Raw genomic sequence first — 21015 nt, forward strand, 5'->3', positions numbered from 1 at the left:
GGGATCATGAGGGGCGCACCCCTCACGATCACTCCTCAATACCTCGCTCCTCCCGGTGTAACCCGAGGAGGTTGAAGGTACGGGAGAGGCAGACCTGACGCTCCCTCCTCGCTCGCTGGCAGAACCAGCAGGCTTGGAGGGCTGCAGGCGATCGTCAACCCGCGGTGGCAATCGAGCTGCAGGCCTGGTCGAACCGTCTCGCTGTGGAGAACGGCTGGACTGAGCACAGCGGCCGATCTCGAGTATCAGAAGAGCTGGTGCTGGTTGCCGTACCCGATCGCTCTCTGTGAGCGACGGTCAGGCGACCTGCAAGGCTCCACTGTCACAGTGAGACCGGGGTGCTTGTCCTCACGGCACGTCACGTCGCTGGTTCCAGCCGTGGCTGGCACCGGCGAACGGGGGGACCTCTTCCCAGCCTCAGCCGTGGCCGGTCGTGGACTGTCACGTCATCCCGGGTAGCCAGCTGGTAGCCGCGAGAGCGAGAGATGGTCTGGTGAGAGTCGCGTGAGCCGCTGTCACCAGTCTTCCGCCCCGTGCCGTGAACCTGACGCTGAGCGGGCTCAGAGGTCTGGTTCCTGGCTGCACGGTCGCTGGTAGGCGACCGTACACTCGGTACCTCCCGCGAACGAGAGGCCGAGACGGACCCTGATGCAGTGGCAGAACCACTGACACCAGGCGAGGAAGTACCGGTGTTAGCCGGTACCCCTCTGGTCCCCGTAGTCTTCTTCCTTGCGGAAGAAGAGACGGGCCCCGCTCCCGAAGGAGCAGGAGGACCAGCGGAAGGAACCCTCCCGTCCCACCGAGGTGAGACGGGTCCCGAGAAGCTCCCGAGGGAGACTTCTTAGGAGGGAGGAGGCAACCTTCTTCTTCCTCGGCTGTGAAGCCTTAGAAGTCGAAGGGGAAGAGGGGGCAGCCGACGACGATGAAGAAGATGAAGACGACGACGACGACACCTTCCTCCTCTTCTTCGTCAGCTTCCTCAGGACAGACGTAAGATCTGCTATCCAGGGCGGAGCCGGGGCTGCTGTAGCCGAAGCCACAGGGCCCGGACGCACCTGTACAGACAGACCAAAGTCTGGGGTAGTACCACCACGAACAGGGACGACATCAGCAGGTATGGGCATCTCAGGAACAGCAGGCACAGCCAGCACAGCATCGGCAGGTACAGCCAGCGCAGCAACGGCAGGGACAGCCAGCGCAGCAACTGCATGGAGAGTCAGTACAGACTCGCTAGGTACGGCAGGCAGCACCGGAAACACAAGAGGTGGAGCAGCAGCCAGCAACATCCTGGTACCGGCGGCAGGTCCAGGGGCGAGCTCTAGGGCAGCGGAAGTGCGGTCGCGGCAGCGCGGCAACCACGAACGGCGGCGGCACGCCCCCCTCTCGGTACGGCGAACAGCACTTCACAGCGGCTGTAGGCAAGACTGTTACCACGTGAGGCGAGTACACCAGGTGAGGAGGGACGTCGTCACCTGGAGTCGATATCGTTGTCGTGGTCACCACTCCATGGGCAGCAGGCCCAGACATAGAACCGCCGCCCCTGGACATTAGGCACGCCCTGCAAATCGAAGGACGCCCATACCTCACCAAGGTCCACCCTCGTGGCAATAGCACCTGCGGAAATAACAGTAGTAGTGATTAGTGGGGGGGGAAGTCCCCTCGCGCGGGGGGGTGAGCCCCACACCGAACGAGCGGAAGACCCCCGAATACAATTGTACATCGGGCACCAAGCGCCCTCCCCCGCGCTCGACGGATCGGGCGAGGAGGAAACCCAGATAACCTCCCCCCCCCCCCCCCAAGGGGAAGGGCCATCTGTAGGAGCTTAGCGGGGGGGGGGTGGGGGGGATTCTCGTTCCCACCCATGCACAGCACCCATGTACCCAACAATAATAATAAGAGCCCGAGAGCAATCGTGCCCTCGGCACCGAATGCAAGGGCAAGAGGATCAATTCCCTGACTGAGCAGAACTTGAACCAAAATAAATATTGATGCAATCAATAATAAAAGGAATAACGTGAAAAAGAATCTTGCATTACGATTCACTTCACAATGAATAAGGGCTCGGAGCGAGCGCATTTGCGCCCTCGGTACCGAGCGCAAGGGTAAAAGGATCCATTCCCGATTATGAACGGAAACTTTGATCCATAATGAATTGATGCAATCAAAATATATGAAAAATGAAAAAGAATACTGCGCTTGCGATTTCACTTCATACGAAATAAAAAGGGGAAGGATCAATTCCCGGGAATTAGCGGAAACATTGATCCAAGTAAATAATGCAATCTCAATAAAATATGAAAATGAAAAAGAACTGCACTTGCGATTTCACTTCATTCAAATAAAAAGGGGAAAGGATCAATTTCGGGTAAGAGCGGAAACTGATCCAAAAATGAGTATTGCTACAATCAAAAATAAATATATGAAAATGAAAAAGAGTACTGTACTTGCGATTCCACTTCCATACAGAATAAGTTTCGTGCCGAGCGCATTCGCTCGGCAACGAGCATACAGGTCAAAAAAAAATAAATGAAAAGGGCACTTACTTACGATTTTCATCTACACATTTTCAACCAAAATATAAGCTCGGAGCGAGCGCTCTCCCGCCCTCGGCACCGAGCATACACAATACGAGGATCATTTCTGGGAAAATGAATTCCTGCACTTACGCCCTTCAGTCCCGGCACTCGGGTAATCGGAGGGCGTGGAGAAACCAAGATCCTTTAATTCACAATTGAATTCAATGGAAATAAATATGAAATGATTGTACTTACAATTCAGTTTCACTAGATAAATAGAAAAGAAAAAAAAACACACCATGCGAAAGCAACGACGATGAAGCGGGCAGAGAGCGATGATACACGTCTACACGCCAGCAGGCCGAAAGCAAAAGTGGTTTGTTTACCTCCCAGTCGCGCGCGCGCGCCTGTCGGACAAGCAGTTAACTACCGAACCCCTTGTTCGAAAGCTTACGACCTATCCAGCTGCCGCTAGTACCTTCCTATTGTAAAAGGACCGAAGGTTTGTATGCCGTGTCGGAACAACGAGGAAATCCGCTACCTGTTGAAGAGTGGCTCTGAGAGGAGATCGACCCCGTCTGCGACACCAACCACAGAAGACGACCCACTTTCCCTGGTACACAGCTACAGAGGACTGTCTGATGTACCCAGCCATCTCTGTTGCTGCTCGGCAAGAAAAGCCTCTCGCTCGCAAGAGATGGTGGATAACAGCCAGCCGTGAAGACGAAGGTACTGCACTGACTGGTGGTACCGTTCCACGTGTGGCTGGCAGAGGAGGTTGTGCCAAGGGGGAATCTCTCTCGGTGCTTCCGCAAGCAGAGCCAGCAGGTCCAGATACCAAACATTGATGTTGTCATTGCTGCGGCATTAGCTCCCATAAAGTGCAGGCCAGGGGGATGAGAAACATTCAACGCTGTCAGGCCGTGGTGGAATCACGACGCTATATAATGAGACAGCAACCCCTCCAAGGTTGGTACGCCTGGTAGGCCTAACGCCGACCACGTTCCTTCCAGTCTCTGCACATCGGGAGCCAACACCTGCAACAAAGATGGCGATGCTCCCCCTCTCCCTGCCAGGAATGACGGAGCGCAAGTATTCATAAAATTACCGAAAAACCCTCTTGGCGTTTCCAATAATGAATCACTAGAAGAAACTGAAGGAGTATGGGAAATATCAAAAGCAGGCGACGAAACATATGAGGCAGTCTGGTTTATTGCTGATACAAAAGAAGCCGACGACACTTGGTCATCCAAAGATGGCATCGTCTCCTTTCTTTTGCACTGGCCCTTCCCATAAAACTTCATCCACTGTTCCACCGACCAACCACGACAAACTGAACAAGGATTAGTAATACTACATACATTTTCTCTGCACCTACTACACGTTGGATGTGGATCTGTAGACACCGAAGTTGAAAATCTTGAACAAGGAAACCCACTCACTCCAGGGAATTTCCTGTCTCTTCCGAGAACCCGAAGAGATTTCCGTTGGTGAAGCAAAACTCTCCATCTCACAGTGTAAACACACCTATCAGATCACACCCACACTGAGAACACCCAAAGAAAAAGTAATAAGGGAAAAAATTAATAAAATCAGGCAAACAAAAACCGGCTTTAAAACAGAAAGTAATCATGTCCTATCTTAAAGGCGGTAGGAAAGTAACTGTCAGGTCATGGGACGACAAGGACATTCTGGGTATTACATACCCCGTGACCTGATACAGATGCCAATAGTCCCTGGATCTCACAAGTTTATTTTTAATTCTACCGGCTTCCAGCTCGGCGCTAGTATTATCCTAATGTTAAGACCGCAGGTTTGTTTCGTATATGAACAAATACCGGTTAGGATAGGCTATTAATTACCTGAAAGGAATTGCTGTACAAGACTATCATGTGTTAAATGTAACCCTTCATTACCTAACAGATTTCATTACTATACGTACTTACCAGGAGGACAGACAATTTCTGTTGAGCTGAATTCCACTATATGTATTAATGTTGAGGCCCATGCTCATAATGCAATCTATCAAGCCCTTGTATATGATTAGCCTATCTATAACAAAACCTAAATTCCTGGTTTTTTGTTGAATACAAATGTGTAAGTTGAAATCAACAAAATGCAGCTTGACCAGCATATGCTCTTTTTCAATCCTTGGAAGAGTAAAATCATAGCAGGTAAAATTTCTTTATGGCATTCTTCTAATACTCCAAGACGTTCTGGCCCAAGTTGCAGAAGTGTACACATCCCTAACACACAAATCTTGCGATCATGCAGACTGAAAAGAAATTTTTATTATGTACTAGAGAGTTATCCTATCTAAACTTTAAGGAAAATCCTTTGTACATTCCAATTGTGTGACTATACATTCCAAACTGACTGATCTGGCTTCACAACAAAGGTCAGTGTTGACTTTTACTAGTGGGCAGACTACACAATAGTATACCACTATCTAGTTCATTTTGAAACTGTTCAATTTTCAAGAGTTGACAAGGCCAAGACAGGATTCACCAACAAAATTAAGCAATAAATGAGCTCTACAGGTTGTGATCAATATTACTAATCATTACAATATAGAGAACAGGGTCAAGAACAGTTCTTTGCTGGACAACCGACGTAAATTGGGCCAGTTTGGACAGTAATTACTAACTTACCCAAGAAAACAGTCTGAATCATGTATCCACTGTTTGATGAAATGAGAAGTAAGTGTAGTAGTAGTATTTGGTAACGTGGTTGACTCAAGCACCTGAAGTAATGCATCGGGTGCAGTATACAATGTAGCTATGACCACCTGTAAAATAAACAATATTGATAATAAAGTATGGCCACAAACAAGAAAACCTTGAGTTTCAAAACAACTAGAATTATTTGCTCCATTTCATTGCCAATAATACTACCTACTAAAAATACTTAACAAAAATATTTCTTTTCCCCTAAATTTAGAAAGGGAAAACTGGCCCTGCCTCAAAATTAAGCAGTTATGATTTAGACTAATGCAGTGATTTACTAGTGCCACTATATGTTCAACCAAATTTCCCAACAATTCCTTAGATATGATTGTCGTTATCAAAAATCTTATTTATCATACATTTTTCTCATTTGCCAGTTTATTTCACAACTTAACTCATTAATAAACAGTTTACCCAGAAAACTAAGCTAAAAGCTTTATAATATTCAAAATAACAAGAGCTGAAGGTGAACATGGCAATTACTAAAGAATCCTAATAACAAAACTGAAGACCATCTATAGAATGTAAATCATAACCTATAGAAAATATCCCAAATTAGCTAATATGCCACAGTTCACTAATAAAACCATGGAAGTTTTATCACTTCCCAAAAAACATTCAACTAGTGATTTTATTTTCATTCAGTACTCCACAATAAAAAAACTCACTATCATCAATATAAAATTAGTTTCAAACAAACACATCCAATCACAGTCCAGATGTGTTACCAATGTATGTTTCGAGCGCTATTAAAAACAATAGCAGTATCAATGTGCAAACTGGAACCTCCAGTTATCACTGGCATTTTTATGTAAATATATAGTATATAAATAAATCTTGACAATAAGCATAAGATTGAGGGGCTTGGATACTGAAACTGTATATATATGGTGGGTTTACATGGAAAAATCTATTTCATATTTAAAAAACTGTATGCGTATACCTCATCACTCTTATAGCCCCAACTACAATGTAGTGTGTTCTGGTACACAATCAGGAGATTGTGACCTCACAGTCTACAAGCTGGTAATAAGTATCCAAAAGCTGGTGCTTAGCAAGATTTGGCTGTCGGAGTAGATGCATTTATGGGTATTTGTCGATCTATTTCAAAACATGCCATGCATGAGCAGACATTGGAAATACATATAGGCAACATCTGCCTATCCCAAGCAGTCCATCACCATGAACTAACTGACCTAGCTCTTCCACATGTGAAGAGGCAATGGACACAGGAACACTTAGGTACAGGAAAAAGCATATGAGTAAGGAGGCATAGCAATAGAAGGATGGGTACGTCAGTGGCTAGCACAGCAGTAAAAGGATGGGTACGTCAGTGGCTAGCATAGCAGTAAAAGGATGGGTACGTCAGTGGCTAGCATAGCAGTAAAAGGATGGGTACGTCAGTGGCTAGACAGTCAACAAAAACAACAGCAACAGTTGATTGTTCAAGCAACAGTGTGTGAACTCACTCCTCTTATATAAGCAAAACTTTCCTACAGACAGGAAGACCTAAGCTGAAGATTCAGTTACAGGTGAAGCACATGGGTAAGGATCTGCACTGCTGACTTTATGCAATACTGAATCCTTCTCTCCAAGTCAGTGCCACTGCTAGCATACCAGTCAAAAAGCATCTTACAGGTGAGGTCAGAACTTAAAAACATTTAGTGTCAGTTATTGTGCACAATGCAAGCATCCTTACTGAGGCAAAACATAAAGGCTTAACACAAATCATATGAAGACCTGTGCATGTAAGCTAATGCAATCTAACTAGTTCAGGTGCATCACACAAATCACATTACAGTATAATACATTAATATAATGCGCAAAAACCACTAATATACAAAAGCATTAAATGACATCATAAGAAGAGAATTTATATAATGTAGGTACAATGAAAACTTGGTAACAAGCCAAGAAATTAAGTAAAAAAAAATAAGACCATCAAAACAAGTAATGGACCAAGGACACCATAGTCAAACTCAGCCTTTTTGGCTGATAAGGCGTTGGCCGCACAGTTGCCATATTTCTCTAAATACGCCAGAACAGCGATGAAGAAATGTGTCTGATATTTTTTATACTAACTAAATTTATGGTAATTACTCTGTTTCATATTAAAACTTCATGTTTAAGAATGACTAAGAATGACTAAGTTTTTTATGGGAAAATGAATGTTACTAAAAATGTTTTCCTGAGATTTGACAACACCTCTGTGCTGGGTTAGCGCTTTGTTGCCACCTCAGCCCGACAAGGTCATTCCGTGTCACGGACCCACCGTGTAATCATCTGCTTCCTGCAGCCCCCACCTGCATTCAGACTAAGGTAATAATTATTACGTTTATTGCCCCCCCCCCCCTTCTACCCAGCCTTTAGTTAAATTAGTAAATTGCTAGAAGCACCGCCATTTTCTCCAAATCAGCTGACTGTAGGAGGGAGAACGCATGCCAGAAAAGGAATTTCCATTTAGGAGCGGGGGAAGAAAATGTGCCATTAACTTAGGCTCGAGCTTAGAGTAAGAAAGGCAGGTCACAGGATTAGATAGGCCTCGATGTGGGCTTTAGGGATTCCTAGCCTAATACCTCATTTCCCTCCAAATCTGCTGGTTGTGTTTTTCGCATCTTTCAGACAATGCCGGAGGCTGTAGGCGCAGCTCAGGCCATCCCTAAACACCCAGCCTCGTTCTCAGTCCAAGCTAGTACTGCAGCAGGGCATATGTGCCCACTCCTCTGACTGGAAGTCAGCCCTTTTGTCTTGGCACACTGGTTGGACCCCCCTCATACATCACGACACATGTACAAGTGCAAAGGATCAAAGGTACGTCTAGAGAAATGCAAAATCCAACCAGCCCTGTTTCTCCAAGATGACTCTTGCTAATTCCAATTTCAAAACTCCTTTTTTATCACTTCTCTATTGAAATTCCTTTATCATCAAGGCACGTGCTACCCCTGTGACCTGGTCAAGCTTAAGTCTTCATTGAATATTTCATTTAAACACTAAGAGTTCCTCCCCCCAGTGTGTTAGATAAAAGTGATTAACTGTAACTTTGTGCATTTACTTTTCCCAGGCCATTCAACGGCCTCTTGTAAATAATGTAGATTAATTGGCTGGTTTTTAATGGCAACATTTCTGGAGTAAAAATAACCAAATCAATCCTTTTTAAGGTAAGTTAGAAAAAAGTTATTCTGCATTTTTCCCTCTAATAATTTTCCCTTACGTATTTGGGTTCTCAAGGCCACCCATAAAAAGAGAGAGAGAGAGAGAGAGAGAGAGAGAGAGAGAGAGAGAGAGAGAGAGAGAGAGAGAGAGAGAGAGAGAGAGAGAGAGAGAGTGTGTGTGTGTGTGTGTGTGTGGAAAATCCAGGGTAAACAAGGCCAACGCCTTAGTGGCCAAAAAGGTTGAGTTTGCCTATAGCAGGATCTCTTAAGTACAGAACATATCCAGAACTTTAGGCAAATGAATGAACGATAAAAAAAAAAATTAAGGCCAAAGGTAAAGGACAATACAAAATTATGATTAAATGAATGAATCGTGAAATTTAGTGTATAAAGCCATGCATTGGGGCTATATCAACCATTTAGCACTTACAACAGTGCAGAGGGTTTGACAGCAAGACAAAAGAAAACATGAATGTATGGCAAATAGAAATATGACATATTTCAAGACAATGCGCACTCTGTGAGGTCACAGGCAGCACACTGCCTACAGGGTGAGAATACTAGACTCCAGGTGGCACTTACATAGCAGTGACACTATTTTTGTCCTTTGAGCAAATTTACTTTGCCTGGAAACATTCAACAACCAAACTTAATGGGGGTTACATAAGCAGTGGGGTTGGATGAACATATTTAAATCAAGAACCTTCCAATAATTCCCACAGCACTCACCTGCAATAACATAGTTCGTAGCTCAGTAGTTTTAACCTCACGCAATAACCTTTCAACAACTAACTGTATGATGGAACCAAGACACATATTTATTCTCCCCTCACATTGAAGAACTACAACTTCTAATAACTTGGCAGCATGACACTCGTCATCCTCGCCAGAGTCCTGCAAGATAATACAGAGAAAGACTTTTAAAACGACTTTACAATAGGCAATGAACTAACTTGAACTTCACTTTGAAATACCTTTCCAACTTCCTTGGTAGATTTCTATACCAATGATTATAGTATATTTCAATCCACAAAATGTTTAAGAATCCATCTAGTGCATGGATTTCTGTGCCTTACCTGAGTTAAAATAGTTCTGCACATTTCACATACTGCTAAGACATGTGCTTCATTACTTAAGAATGCTTCAGTGTCAACAGTTATATAGTTGTGAAGAGCAGGCATCATCTCGGTGAAGTAGTCAAAGCCATCATTTTTAAACATCTGGGAAAAAATTTTCATAAAAACAAATCAAAGGTATACGTATTTGTATTGTATCTAGCCACACATCACTTCCCCATTATGCCTAATCGAAACATTAAATTTCCATAAACATACTCCATATATGAAAACAATGTATTTATATAACACTTAAAACGTTTTGTAACTGAAACACTTGAATGACTTTTTACAAACCTGGATACATCATTTCAAAGCCACTTCCATAAGTCTTGGTTGAATCTTGTTTGCTGGGTTTAAACTGTATATTCAAAGCAAGAGCTTTCTTCATTTCATAGAATTCTGTAAAAGAAAATTTTACAAAAATTTAATATTTTCCAAAGATAACATCATAGTAATTTTTTGTTAAGACCCACTTCCACAAAAGTTAAACTACTACTTGTAACCACACAAGATTCTTAAAAAAAAGTCCACTGGCTACTTAATTGAATTACTATTTTTGTTGAGTTAGCTTGAACCAAAATTCATATGACACAAGCAGGACCTTACCCTGTAAATGATTACTAAGAAACTTCCACCATCACTACAGATTTTAATGTCATCTTCACATTCGAAATGGTTTTTTTTTTCTGTTTTCAGCTATAACTGCTTTGTAACTTCATTGGAACATTTAAAAAAATTTGATATTGTTAAGATACAATAAAAGTTTTTGTTACATACTTTTATCCTGGCAGATTATATACTTAGCTAGTAGACTCCGTCGTTTCCCCGACAGAAATTCGAATTTCGCGCCACACCGCTGCCGGTTAGGTCAGGGTGTGAATTCTACCGCCGCCTTGCCGCTGGGTGGCGAGGAAATAGGAAACCCATTTCCCGCGTTCTAAGAACCAGATTTTCTTCTTCCACCTGGTTCTCCTGAGGGGAGGATTGGGTGGGCCACTCAATCGTATATATCTGCCAGGTAAGTATGTACAAAACTTTATTGTAAGTTCTTAAACAATATCATTTTTGTACATGGAACTTACCCAGCAGATAGTATACCTTAGCTGAATTTGACACCCTTGGTTGGTGGGAAAAATGAGACAAACTATTTACGAAATAGGACAGGTTAAAACAACATTTACGTTGTGTAGGTAATAAATAAATAAAAACCGTTGGTTCCGCTTACTTGGATCCAGGCCGGAAAGACTTCCATGGCTAATGCCTAGGGAATCTGCTTCGCCCTGAAAGCCTCAGCGATGGATGTTGACCTATGGCTAAGGAGTTCTTGTGGGTCTGTCGAATTGGGGAGGTTCTTTTATCCATTTACTCGACCAGGAGCCTCTTACATGGACCAATAGTGCCTATTGCCTAGTGCATTAATTAAGGAGCACAAACACCGATGCCCTCCGAGTCACCTGATCCTCAACACGAGGGTTAGTGCTTTAAGTTTGAAAAGAGTTATTCGTACAAAACTCCTTTCAAAACAACCCAAAGAAAAAACACGTACGTTAAATAAAATTTAACTTCAAGCTAGTTAAGGATCAGTATCTGCTTTAAACCCTATCCCAGCAATGTATTCCGGCAGACACGTATCAACCAAGAGAGAAGGATTCCTCAAAGGTTATACTTGACCATCCTTCTCCCGGGATAATGGGAAGTTCAAACAGAGTTGCTATCTCCCTATTCTCCCGTATGTGACAGCCTAAATATGTAAACCTTATGACCAATTATTGTTAGGGAAAGAACAAGAATTCGGAAAAGCTCGCCCCACTTCATGCGCTTTTTAATTCTCAGCTGTTTGAAGGGAAATCATCCAATGCACTTTATCAAGTGCCTTAGGAGATCACAATTTGGTCTCAAAAGAAGGCCAGGGCGTTCTTTTGAATATAGATCTCTTCTTGGGGTGAAAGCCTGAGCCTGGCTTAGCGCTTTCGTGCCATGGCAGGCGCCTATTCGCCTGTTTTCTTAGCCGCCTCCGCGCCGCTGGCTGGAGCCTTTGCGCCGCTGGAATGGCGCCTATGAGCCTGGCTGGGAGCCTCGCGCCTAGATGGCGCCTTGCCGCCTTGGCGCTGGTGCCCTGATTGGCTCCTCCTTCCTGCGCTAGCGCCTCGCGCCTGGCTGGAGCCTTTGCGTCTGGCTTGGGTGCCTTTTGCGCCTGGGAAGGCACCTGGAAGCCCTTGCGGCAGAAGACTTCTATGATTTATGTCTTAATGAGTCTGCATTGCCTCAAGAGTTTCAGCGAAGGTTTAGGGGACCCTGTGGACTGACAAACCCTTCTGGATCATTGTCAATGGGCTGGGGGCTAGCCCGCTTACACCGACAGAGCCCTTCCTCGGATCCGTGCCAATGGGGGTGACCCACTTACATGGCAGAGACCCTTACCTGTATTCTAATCAATGGGGACTAGCCCTCTTACGATGACAGAGGCTTTAGGTTTCTTCTTTACTGGGAAGGAGCCTTTGCGTCTGGATGGATACCTCAATCCTGACTGGCTGAGCCTAGCCTTGAAGGAGGCCTGGCAGCCTGGATGGTTGCCTGGCTGGCTTCTAGAGCCTGGCTGGCTCCTTAGAGGCCTGGCTGGGCTCCTAGGAGCCTGGCTGGCTCCTAGAGCCTGACTGGTTGGGCCTCCTAGAGCCTGGCTGGCGGCTCCTAGAGCCGCTGGCTTGGGCTCCTTAAGGAGCTTGGGCTGGCTCCTAGAGCGTTGTGGCTGGCTCCATAGAGCCTGGCCTTGGTCCTTTAGAGCCTGGCTGGCTTCCTTAGAGCCTGGCTGGCGCCTCGCGCCTGGCGCTTTGGCCTCCCCTCCCACACTTGCTGGAGCTTCGAGCTTGGAAGAGTTTCTTCTAGGCTGTTCTTGGCAATGGTCCACATCGGACCCACTCTTATTATCTGTCCGATTTTGTTTGGCCTCTTGGACGCATTTGCGCCAGGTTGGAGGCCCGTCCGCTTCCTTCTCAGTATCGCGACCATGACAGAGGTTCCTTGGAAACTGTTCGCCTCTGGCGTTTTTTTCGCCTTGGTATTGGCATTTGGCGCGTTTGGCTGCAGCTACAATTAGCTCCGAGAGTCACTGAAACCAACCACCATAAGTTTATCAGGAGACTTGGGAAAAGGGTTGAAGAAATTCTTCCCCGTTGAGGCTTTTGGGCCCCTGGCAACGGGGAGGGTTTTTGATTTAGTCAGGCTACACCCAGTAGACGACAGGATATTTCTAACAATACGAAGAGAGAAGTCTTTCCTCCTGCAGGGAGGATTCCTGCTGTGAACACCTTCTTTTTGCTAACGAGACTCTTTCTTGCTTACATTGTTTGATGTCCTACCGTTCTGCAGAATTTCTTCCCGTATCCTTTGCCCAGAAGGAAAGGGGAAGGAGTCTGGAAGTCGGAAGGAGAGACCTTTGAGCTGGAAATTGGGCGGGAACCCTGATTTCTAGCTTCTTATTGTATCCTTGTCTGTAAATACCAACTTCCTGGGAAGCATTTTGTTGACCGCCTCATCGCACCCCGAAAGACCTCGTAAAGGCCAAAACGTTTAAACCATCTCTTCTTCTTGTTAGAATGAAAAATTGTAAAGTACCCTGCCTGGGCAATACTAAAACTTACTATCTTGAAAGGCGTTTAGGTTGTCAGGAATAGAGGGAATTTATTTCTTTTGCCAGGACATTTACCTATGCTGGTGCAAAGAACCCATTGCCAAAGTCTCCAATTGAATTCTTGCTTATGCGGCGATTCCAATGCACCAAAAAAATTCACTTGTCGTTCCGTTGGTCGTTTAGGGCTACGAAAAGAAACAAAGAATTTCCTTTACATAAACTTCCTCGAAAAAGAAGTTTGATGGGAGGGAGCCAGTTCCAGTTTTGTTCGGAACAGCGGAATCTTTTGGTTGGCCACAAAAAAAAAAATCCCATTCAAATAAGTACATGATATCCTACTCTTGTCGTATTGCGGTATCATATGAAGATCCCGAAAGATTCTTAATCCTCTGTTTATCTCTAATTCCCTTTGTTAGTAGAACAGAGTATGGCCTTTTACTGCGGTTCTTTGATAGCAGAGTAATATAATAGGTGATGTTCTTCCCTCCTGAAGTGTGGAAAGAAAAAACCTCGCTACTGTGGTTCACAAGGAGGTATCGAAAGAGGAACAGTTTGCCTGCGATTTCCATCTAGCACGCATCTGCCAGCCAATTTCTCATGTCTTAGCCATGACTATTCTGTCATTTACCTTTGAAAAAACCTCTCCATTTCATGTCCACTTTCATGGCGTCAGTCTGACCGCGGGAACAGACTCCAGAGTGGAGAGGTTTTATAGGTCTATTTATAATTAGATTTCTGAATAGAATATCCCAGATGACTCTTTGGGAAAAGCCTTGTACGAAACATGGCTGTGAAAGAAGAACGGTGACTTCTGTGAATCCGCAATCCCTCTCTAAGGCCAAAATGAGGCCATACCTATTCCTCTTCTTCCTTTGACGCCCAATTATTCTTTAATATCTGGTTAAGCAATTTATAACTTAGGGGAAAAAGGAAAGGCTAAAGTTTAATTCCCCTTCTTTAAATTTAAAGATGTCTTCATATTGCTTATCCTCTCTTGGTTCGAGGAAAAAAGAAGCATGTTCTAAAGGAAGCCTGCTTCGTTCTTCTACGCCTTTACAAAGAGAGATCTATGAAGAAGACTTGTCCGCCAGGTTCTCACAACTTTTTTTCTTCAATGAAATGTTAGACATACGTTAACAGTTATTATTCTCTCGATCGAGAAGTTCTCACGGAGCATTGCAAAAATCTTTGCAATCGAACCTCTTAAGGGGATTCGATTACGTTCCGTGTTCTGTTTTCCCAAAGTAGGTTCTCTTTTGTTTAAACCGCGAAAACAGGGGCGAAAAAAAGAAGATTTCTTGGATGCTCTTTGCGATATGAGAGTGTCGCTTGGCCGAATTGGCCTAAGTGTATTAAAAGAATAAATCATTTCATCATTGCCTTGTAAGCGCACCCCTTTTCGATTAAATGTGGGTAACGAAATTTTAACTAGGAAACGAATGCTTGCCGTTTGTTACCGAGCCTGCTTGTCCGAGAGGCTAGCTGGACTTCTTAGGTTTAATTAACTCGCTAAAGACAGAGAAAATATCTTTGGATTTGGTGCTTGTCTGGCGCGGCAGCGCTTGCTGGGCGCAATTTCTGCGCCAGGCTGGCGCTTCCTTCTAGTTGTCTTTTTTAGGTTAATGTGCCATAACAATCTATGGCCTTTATGGTAGCCCGACATCCTTCACGTTAATTCCGTTTCTTGAGTGGGAAAAAACTTTATTATACGTTAGTATTAGTCCAATTCAGGGAAACAACTTCTGCCAACTAAGAGAAGTGTTTTCCCCATTGCCGCGGACTCACCCAACTTCTCTTAAGCAATATGCCGAATTTTAAAAAAGGTTGTGTGCGGGCGTTCCCTCGAAAAGGAATGATGAGAATTAAATATTATACTCGCGCCGCTTTTGCCGTATTTAGAATTCCTTTATAATACTTGTCACATTGTTCGGTAAACAGCATTTAATCTGAGGAAACCTTTTGTAAGGATACTAGGAATTTCTAGTAGTTAACCTCGGTGATTGTGGCATTCAAGATCGTTTGACCATTAACCGCGTAGTCTTAAAGTGAAGATTTCTCTTACTACATTCATCTTCTCACTAAGCAGTGTACTCATTAATTAAGCCCGATGCTTTCGTAAGCATGAAGAGCATTATACAAGTATTAGAGATTCCGCCTGCCGTTATAGAATCCTTTTTAAAAATGTTACCTACTGGTAAACAGCATTGAAATGTTGTAATATGCTTTCTTATTGAAAGGCTTTTTTCTTAGGCCAAAACAAGGCAGGACAATATTTTTTGTATTTATGTTTGACTTAACTATCCCCTCAATCCGAGGCTAAAACCACGAATTGTGCGTAGGAGAAGGAGACACGGTTTATTTCATTCCATTTCCCCATCCCGGCAGGAGAGAACAATTTGTTACCAACCAACTCATGACCGACAGCCTACATGATTACTGCTGGTTAGGTTATTTGTCTAAGCCGGATAGCAGTTTCGTTAGCCGACTGGCCTTTACCTCATTCCAGAGTTGCCAAGGCTTACTCCATTTAATAAAGGAATTCTTATAAAATTATTGTATAAGAACTTCAGGAAAGTTCTTATAATGCATATCTAAGCCGAAAGACAACGACTTTCGATAAATCTAGAAGCTAAGTAGGGTGTTGTCTTAAACAATCCCTTTCTTAAGGCGTAGTCCTTCCTAGCAAATTTCCTTGGAAGGATACTGGTAATTGAGTTGCTCAAACAGCAAAAAAGAAGTAACTACGGTACTTGTGACTTGAGTTGATTTGCCGTATCGTAATTCTCAATACAGCAGATACCGTCTGACGTACCCTTCTTTCCCTGGCCGGGCAGCAGTATAGAGAAAGGAATATTCTGGCGCCTGGCTCCTTGCACCTAGCCGCCTGGCGAATATGTTCCGCGCGCCTGGGAAATGTTACGCCGCGCCCGGTGGAATTTTGTTCCGCCACCACTAGAAAGAAAGGAGACTCGCTCCTGGAACGATTCCGCTTTGCGTGGAAGGTCCCTGCCCGTGCGCCCACCTGACAAGTTCCGTGTGTGATGCGCTTACTAAGACCCCTTTTTAGAAAGAGCCCCTTCTTGCCCGAAGAAACGTTCAATGGAAGGATCGTTCTGATTGCCACTCTACTGTAAGGGCTCCTTTGAGCTCTTAGCCGTCTGTTTTTCTTGACGCCAATTTTGCGCCGCAGGCTGGCGCTTCGTTCTTTCTTTGAAGGGCGCCTTGCGCCCAAGAAAAATTTTCTAAGAACGCGGCCTCGCTTTTGGTTGTAGGAACGCCGGCTTCGCGCTAGGTCTGTTAGCTGGAACGCGCCGTCGCCTGCTGGCTATAGGAAACGTAAGCTCACGGCTTAGCTTGCTTGGAAAGCGCGGCTTCCTGGGCAGCGGTGGCTGGGCTCTTGCTTCAGTTGTTCTTCTTAGTTTTTGTTTCACGAAGGAACGCGCTAGATCAATCGCTCCAAAAACATTTACATTCTTCAGTTCTTTTTCGGATGTAAGATGAAGAGACGGCACTTTTTTTAAAGGATGCCTTATCAATGGCGTATCCTTGCAAGTCCGTGGGACGTTCTACAGAACCTTGGCCGGGGGACGCCTGAACCAGGTGGGGGCGTTTTCCTCCCTAACCTTCCTTGCGGCATGTCGACTTTTCCTCCTTCCACTGGGCTGGTCTGGGGAGTTTGGAAGAGGGTCATAGGCCTGGAAGCGCTACGGTAGACCGATCCAGACGCCACCCTCCACTGACACTGGGGCGGAAACACTTATAGTTCACTTCTTACCTTTTTTAGAGCTCGCCTTTTGAGCTCCATCCATTTTATCTTTCAAAAGAATTTCTGCACATATGAATTTGTTAGATTCTGTGCAGTTAAGAAAGGGTTGATGGAGGACTGCAACAAACTAACTAGAAATTGTCAATACTCTAATTTGCTCGTTAGTACGTGAGAGGCTCTTAAAGTAGCTTCTAAAGTAAGCGTATTCTAGTTACTATGCTTTATCTGACTTCCTAAAGTATATAGAAGGAAGTTTAAGATTTCGTTATCTTTCCATTTCATACAAGTTGTCTAACACTTGTATACACGCATTAGTTGAAAAAAAAAAAAAAATCAATAATTTCCCTTATTTGCAAAAATTATAAGTAGTCTCTACCGAAAAATTGCGGAGTAGTTCTTCACGTAATTATTATTCTTCGTAAATTTCGAAGCCCAAAATTCATTTAAAAAGTTTAATAAAAGGCGTATGCCAAACCAAAAAAGAACCCAGTAGGCTTCCCTGTTCAAAAGACAGCCCAGCAAAGGGTCAGATTGGCGATGTGAAAAAACGAAAATTTCAAGTTCGAGGACGGTTACCAAACAACGTATGTTGACACTTTACCGCGACAGAGAAAATCGTTGATTGCAGTAAGAACGGTAATCGTTCCGTATTCCTGCCATTACCCAGCGGCAGAATAGGGAAGATAACACTAGGTGCGGATAGATCAGCCTGAAGCTCCTACCCGGCAGCGTGTTGCCCGCGAAATTTCGGAATTTCTTGTCGGGGCTCTGGACGACGGAGTCTTATAGCTAAGTTATATTAGTCTTGCTGGGTAAGTTATCCAATGTACAAAAAAGTACATAATTATATTCTTCAAGATAGTGTTACAATGAATCTATAAGACTAAACATTTGAAAATCAGACTAAGATCTTAGTTTGATAATATTTGTCCTATCTGAATTTACTTTCAACATTTTCCCTTTCCCCGGCCAAAACCTAGTATTTAACAAAACTTCCATGGAAGCATTGGGTTTATATCATAACTTTAAAGTTAACCATTAAATAAATTATTTTTTATTGCCCATCAGAAGTGTATCTTAGTTTTAAGCCAGAATACTTAAGGTGTATTAAACAGCTTACTTCCCCTAGGGCCTGGCCCGAAAAATATTCAAATTTTTAATTTAATGTGGCTAGGCGAAACCAATTGTTGCCTACTTAGCAAATGGGACCTACAGCTTATTTTGGTTTGGGATCTTGAACCACATTACATCAAGAACGTGATTTTGTCTGATCCAAACCACGGAATGTATCGAAGAAAATTAATTTCTAATCACCCAGAAATAAATTCCTCTGGTTTCCACAGTTTGGCGGCATTGCAGGGAGCAGAACTCGGGGCTATCCAGCTTATTAAGGCCGAAGATATGCAAACAAACTTGTCAAATGAGGGAACTTTTCACAGCCTGGAGATTGCCCGTGAGATAAAATAAATGTCATCTCTTACAGCCACTAAATTAAATTTTATTCATTTCCGCTCGTTAATAGGAAGATAATACAAATTTTTTGGATTCTACCACAATAAAAATAGGAAAACCGCATACCCATAACATTTTGCCAAGTTAATAAGTCCAAGCAACTTGTAGCACAAGAGTGATTGGGGCTCAATTTGAACCAAACTAATCTCATGGTTCTCCTCCATACCAATTGATTAATTTTTGTTCTATCGTTTTTACTCAATAACAGGCCCCGATTGGACTGTAATGGGCCGGCACTTCTCCTTCTTGCACCATCTTTCTGAGTCTTACAACCTGAAGAGAAACGATGGTGGTAATGAAAATTTTTGATGTCCAAAACAATTATGAGCTCGATAAAAGGTAACTTATTCCCAATTCAAAAAAAATAACCCAACTAACCTGTTGGAATGTAGCAGCTAGCTGGGTGCACATCTCCACTGCAATAGGAATCAGCTGTTCTGTGTATGTTGTCACAATCTTACACATCACATTTGTAAGATCATCATTCTCAGTTTCCTTAATTACTTTAAGTAACTCTTGAACAATTGGTTGTATCTGAAATTATATATGGAAAAACTATTACATTACATAATGTCACTTCATTGCATCCACCCATGGAATTTTCCCATCAAGCCGTTAACTCGTCAGGATCACCAGCTCTGAAAACTGGGATTCTACCTATTGCACAACATAATTTCTACCGTATAATAGCAAACTCTCTTCTTTTTATTTTGCTCTTTTTCATCCTTGTTTCTTCCATTATACAAATATTCATTTTAATTATATATAATGTAGCAATTACCTTTTATATCATTTTAACATAACTTTCATATGAAAGCTTAAATAATGCTTGAGCACTTACATTAGGTTCTACAATCTTCTCTGCCTTATTCTGTGAGGCAAGGAATGCAGACAAGGCCATTGCTGCCTCTACTTTAACAGGGAGGTCGTTGTCATTAAGTAGGGCATTCTGAATACAGTTCATAGCTGCGAGTATGTTCTGGTCAGACTTGAATTTGATTTCATCGAAGTTTTGTATATCCAACATGCCTGAAAAAATATTTTTAGGACCCAAGAATTATCAATAGCAGTTGTCATCAATTAATAAATTTACAAAAACATACATCATTCCATACTAATTCAATTCATAGAATATTAACATTTGTAATTACTCACCCTTGCTCTCATGAAGCCATATGGACTCTGAAATTCAGGGAAGACATATTGCGCTATCATATTTTCCATTTGATCTTTGTATATCTTCTTTTTAAGTAGTACGCCACCCATTGTGCCAATCTGTTAAGATAAATATCAAGCATTAATCATTTAAAGCCTGAGAAGAGCCTTTTATTAGGCTCAGGGTCTGGATAAACTAATACTTTATTAATAATAATAATAATAAAATGAAATGCTTCTCTTATCACTATACTAAATACTCTGTCTCTCTCTCTCTCAATTACACTAAAGGTAGTTGTCGACTTACAACCTATGCGAGTTACGTCTGATCGACTTTACGACCACTCGTAACTGGAAAATGGCATACAACAGCTTTTCCCCCAGTTTCCGCCTCTCCACACATGCAGCATGCTGCGCTGCCACTGGTCACTCAGTGCAAATAGCATCCCGCTACCTTGCACATCCTCTGTCTGTTTACATATATTTTGTGTTTTAGGTAATTTTTGAAAATGTCTGCCAAGAGGAAATAGTCTTTATCTACTCCTCAGCCTGCCAAGAAGGAAAGAAAGGCTATTGACCTGGACACAAAAATGACAGTGATTAAACAGTTCAAAGGAGGAAAGAAAGTTTATGTGATCGCACGTGATATGAAGTTATCGCACTCTACTGTGTCAACAATTTTTAATGTGATCGCATGTGATACGAAGTTCCACACTCTACTGTGTCAACGATTTTGAAAGACAGAAAGGATTCGTGAAGCTGTGAAAGGTTCTGCACCCATGCGATCGGCTGTGATAACGAAGCAACATACCGGGCCTATCCATCAAATGGAAAAATTGTTGAACATTTGGATGGAAGATCAAATTAAAAAACTAACACCGTTAAGCATTTTTACCAAGCAGACAAAGGATAGAGGTCTGTTTCAGACTTTGAAGGAACATGCCAGAGAAGAATACAATCAGGAATTTTTGGCTAGTGTTGGTTGGTTCAAGAGGTTCGAGAACAGATTCCAACTGCATAATGTTTAAGTACTGGAGAAGCAGCGAATGCAGATGAGGAAGGAGCTAGAAAGTTTGTCAAAAATCTGGATGAAATAATTACAGATGAACGATATCTTCCAGAGCAGACTTTTAATGTGGATGAAACTGGGTTGTTCTGGAAATTAATGCCAGCACACACTTACAAAAACAATGAAGCCAAAAGCATGCCAGGATTTAAATCATTTACGGATAGGCTGACTCTGCTGCTTGGTGGGAATATCGCGGGATTCAAGCTGAAGCCTGTCCTAATTTATCATTCGGAAAACGCACAAGCGTTCAAGAATGTAAACAAGCAAGCTTTGCCTGTTTACTTTCGCTCTAACAGTAAGGTATGGATGACAGACACTTTCTGAAGACTGGTTCCTTAACTGTTTCATTCCTCAAGTGTGCAAATACTGTTTT

The 21015-nt window shown here is 43.2% G+C and overlaps 2 protein-coding genes across 5 annotated transcripts in view; one reads left to right on the plus strand and one right to left on the minus strand.

Moving 5' to 3' along the window:
* Positions 1–9622, minus strand: part of LOC135212194 (importin-7-like) — a 37241-nt gene extending 27619 nt beyond the window's left edge. Inside the window, exons 1-4 of the mRNA XM_064245639.1 lie at positions 9471–9622; positions 9124–9288; positions 5168–5304; positions 4649–4791 (exon numbers count right to left, since the gene is read on the minus strand). Of these exons, the coding sequence (XP_064101709.1) occupies positions 4649–4791; positions 5168–5304; positions 9124–9288; positions 9471–9614 (589 nt within the window). The 5' untranslated portion in view covers positions 9615–9622. The remainder of the gene's footprint in view (positions 1–4648; positions 4792–5167; positions 5305–9123; positions 9289–9470) is intronic.
* The window catches only part of LOC135212006 (multidrug resistance-associated protein 1-like), a 198822-nt gene that overhangs the window by 72090 nt on the left and 105717 nt on the right, over positions 1–21015 (plus strand). The window lies entirely within an intron of this gene.

The sequence above is a fragment of the Macrobrachium nipponense genome, chromosome 40, assembly GCF_015104395.2.
Source record: "Macrobrachium nipponense isolate FS-2020 chromosome 40, ASM1510439v2, whole genome shotgun sequence".
In the NCBI taxonomy this organism is placed as follows: domain Eukaryota; kingdom Metazoa; phylum Arthropoda; class Malacostraca; order Decapoda; family Palaemonidae; genus Macrobrachium; species Macrobrachium nipponense.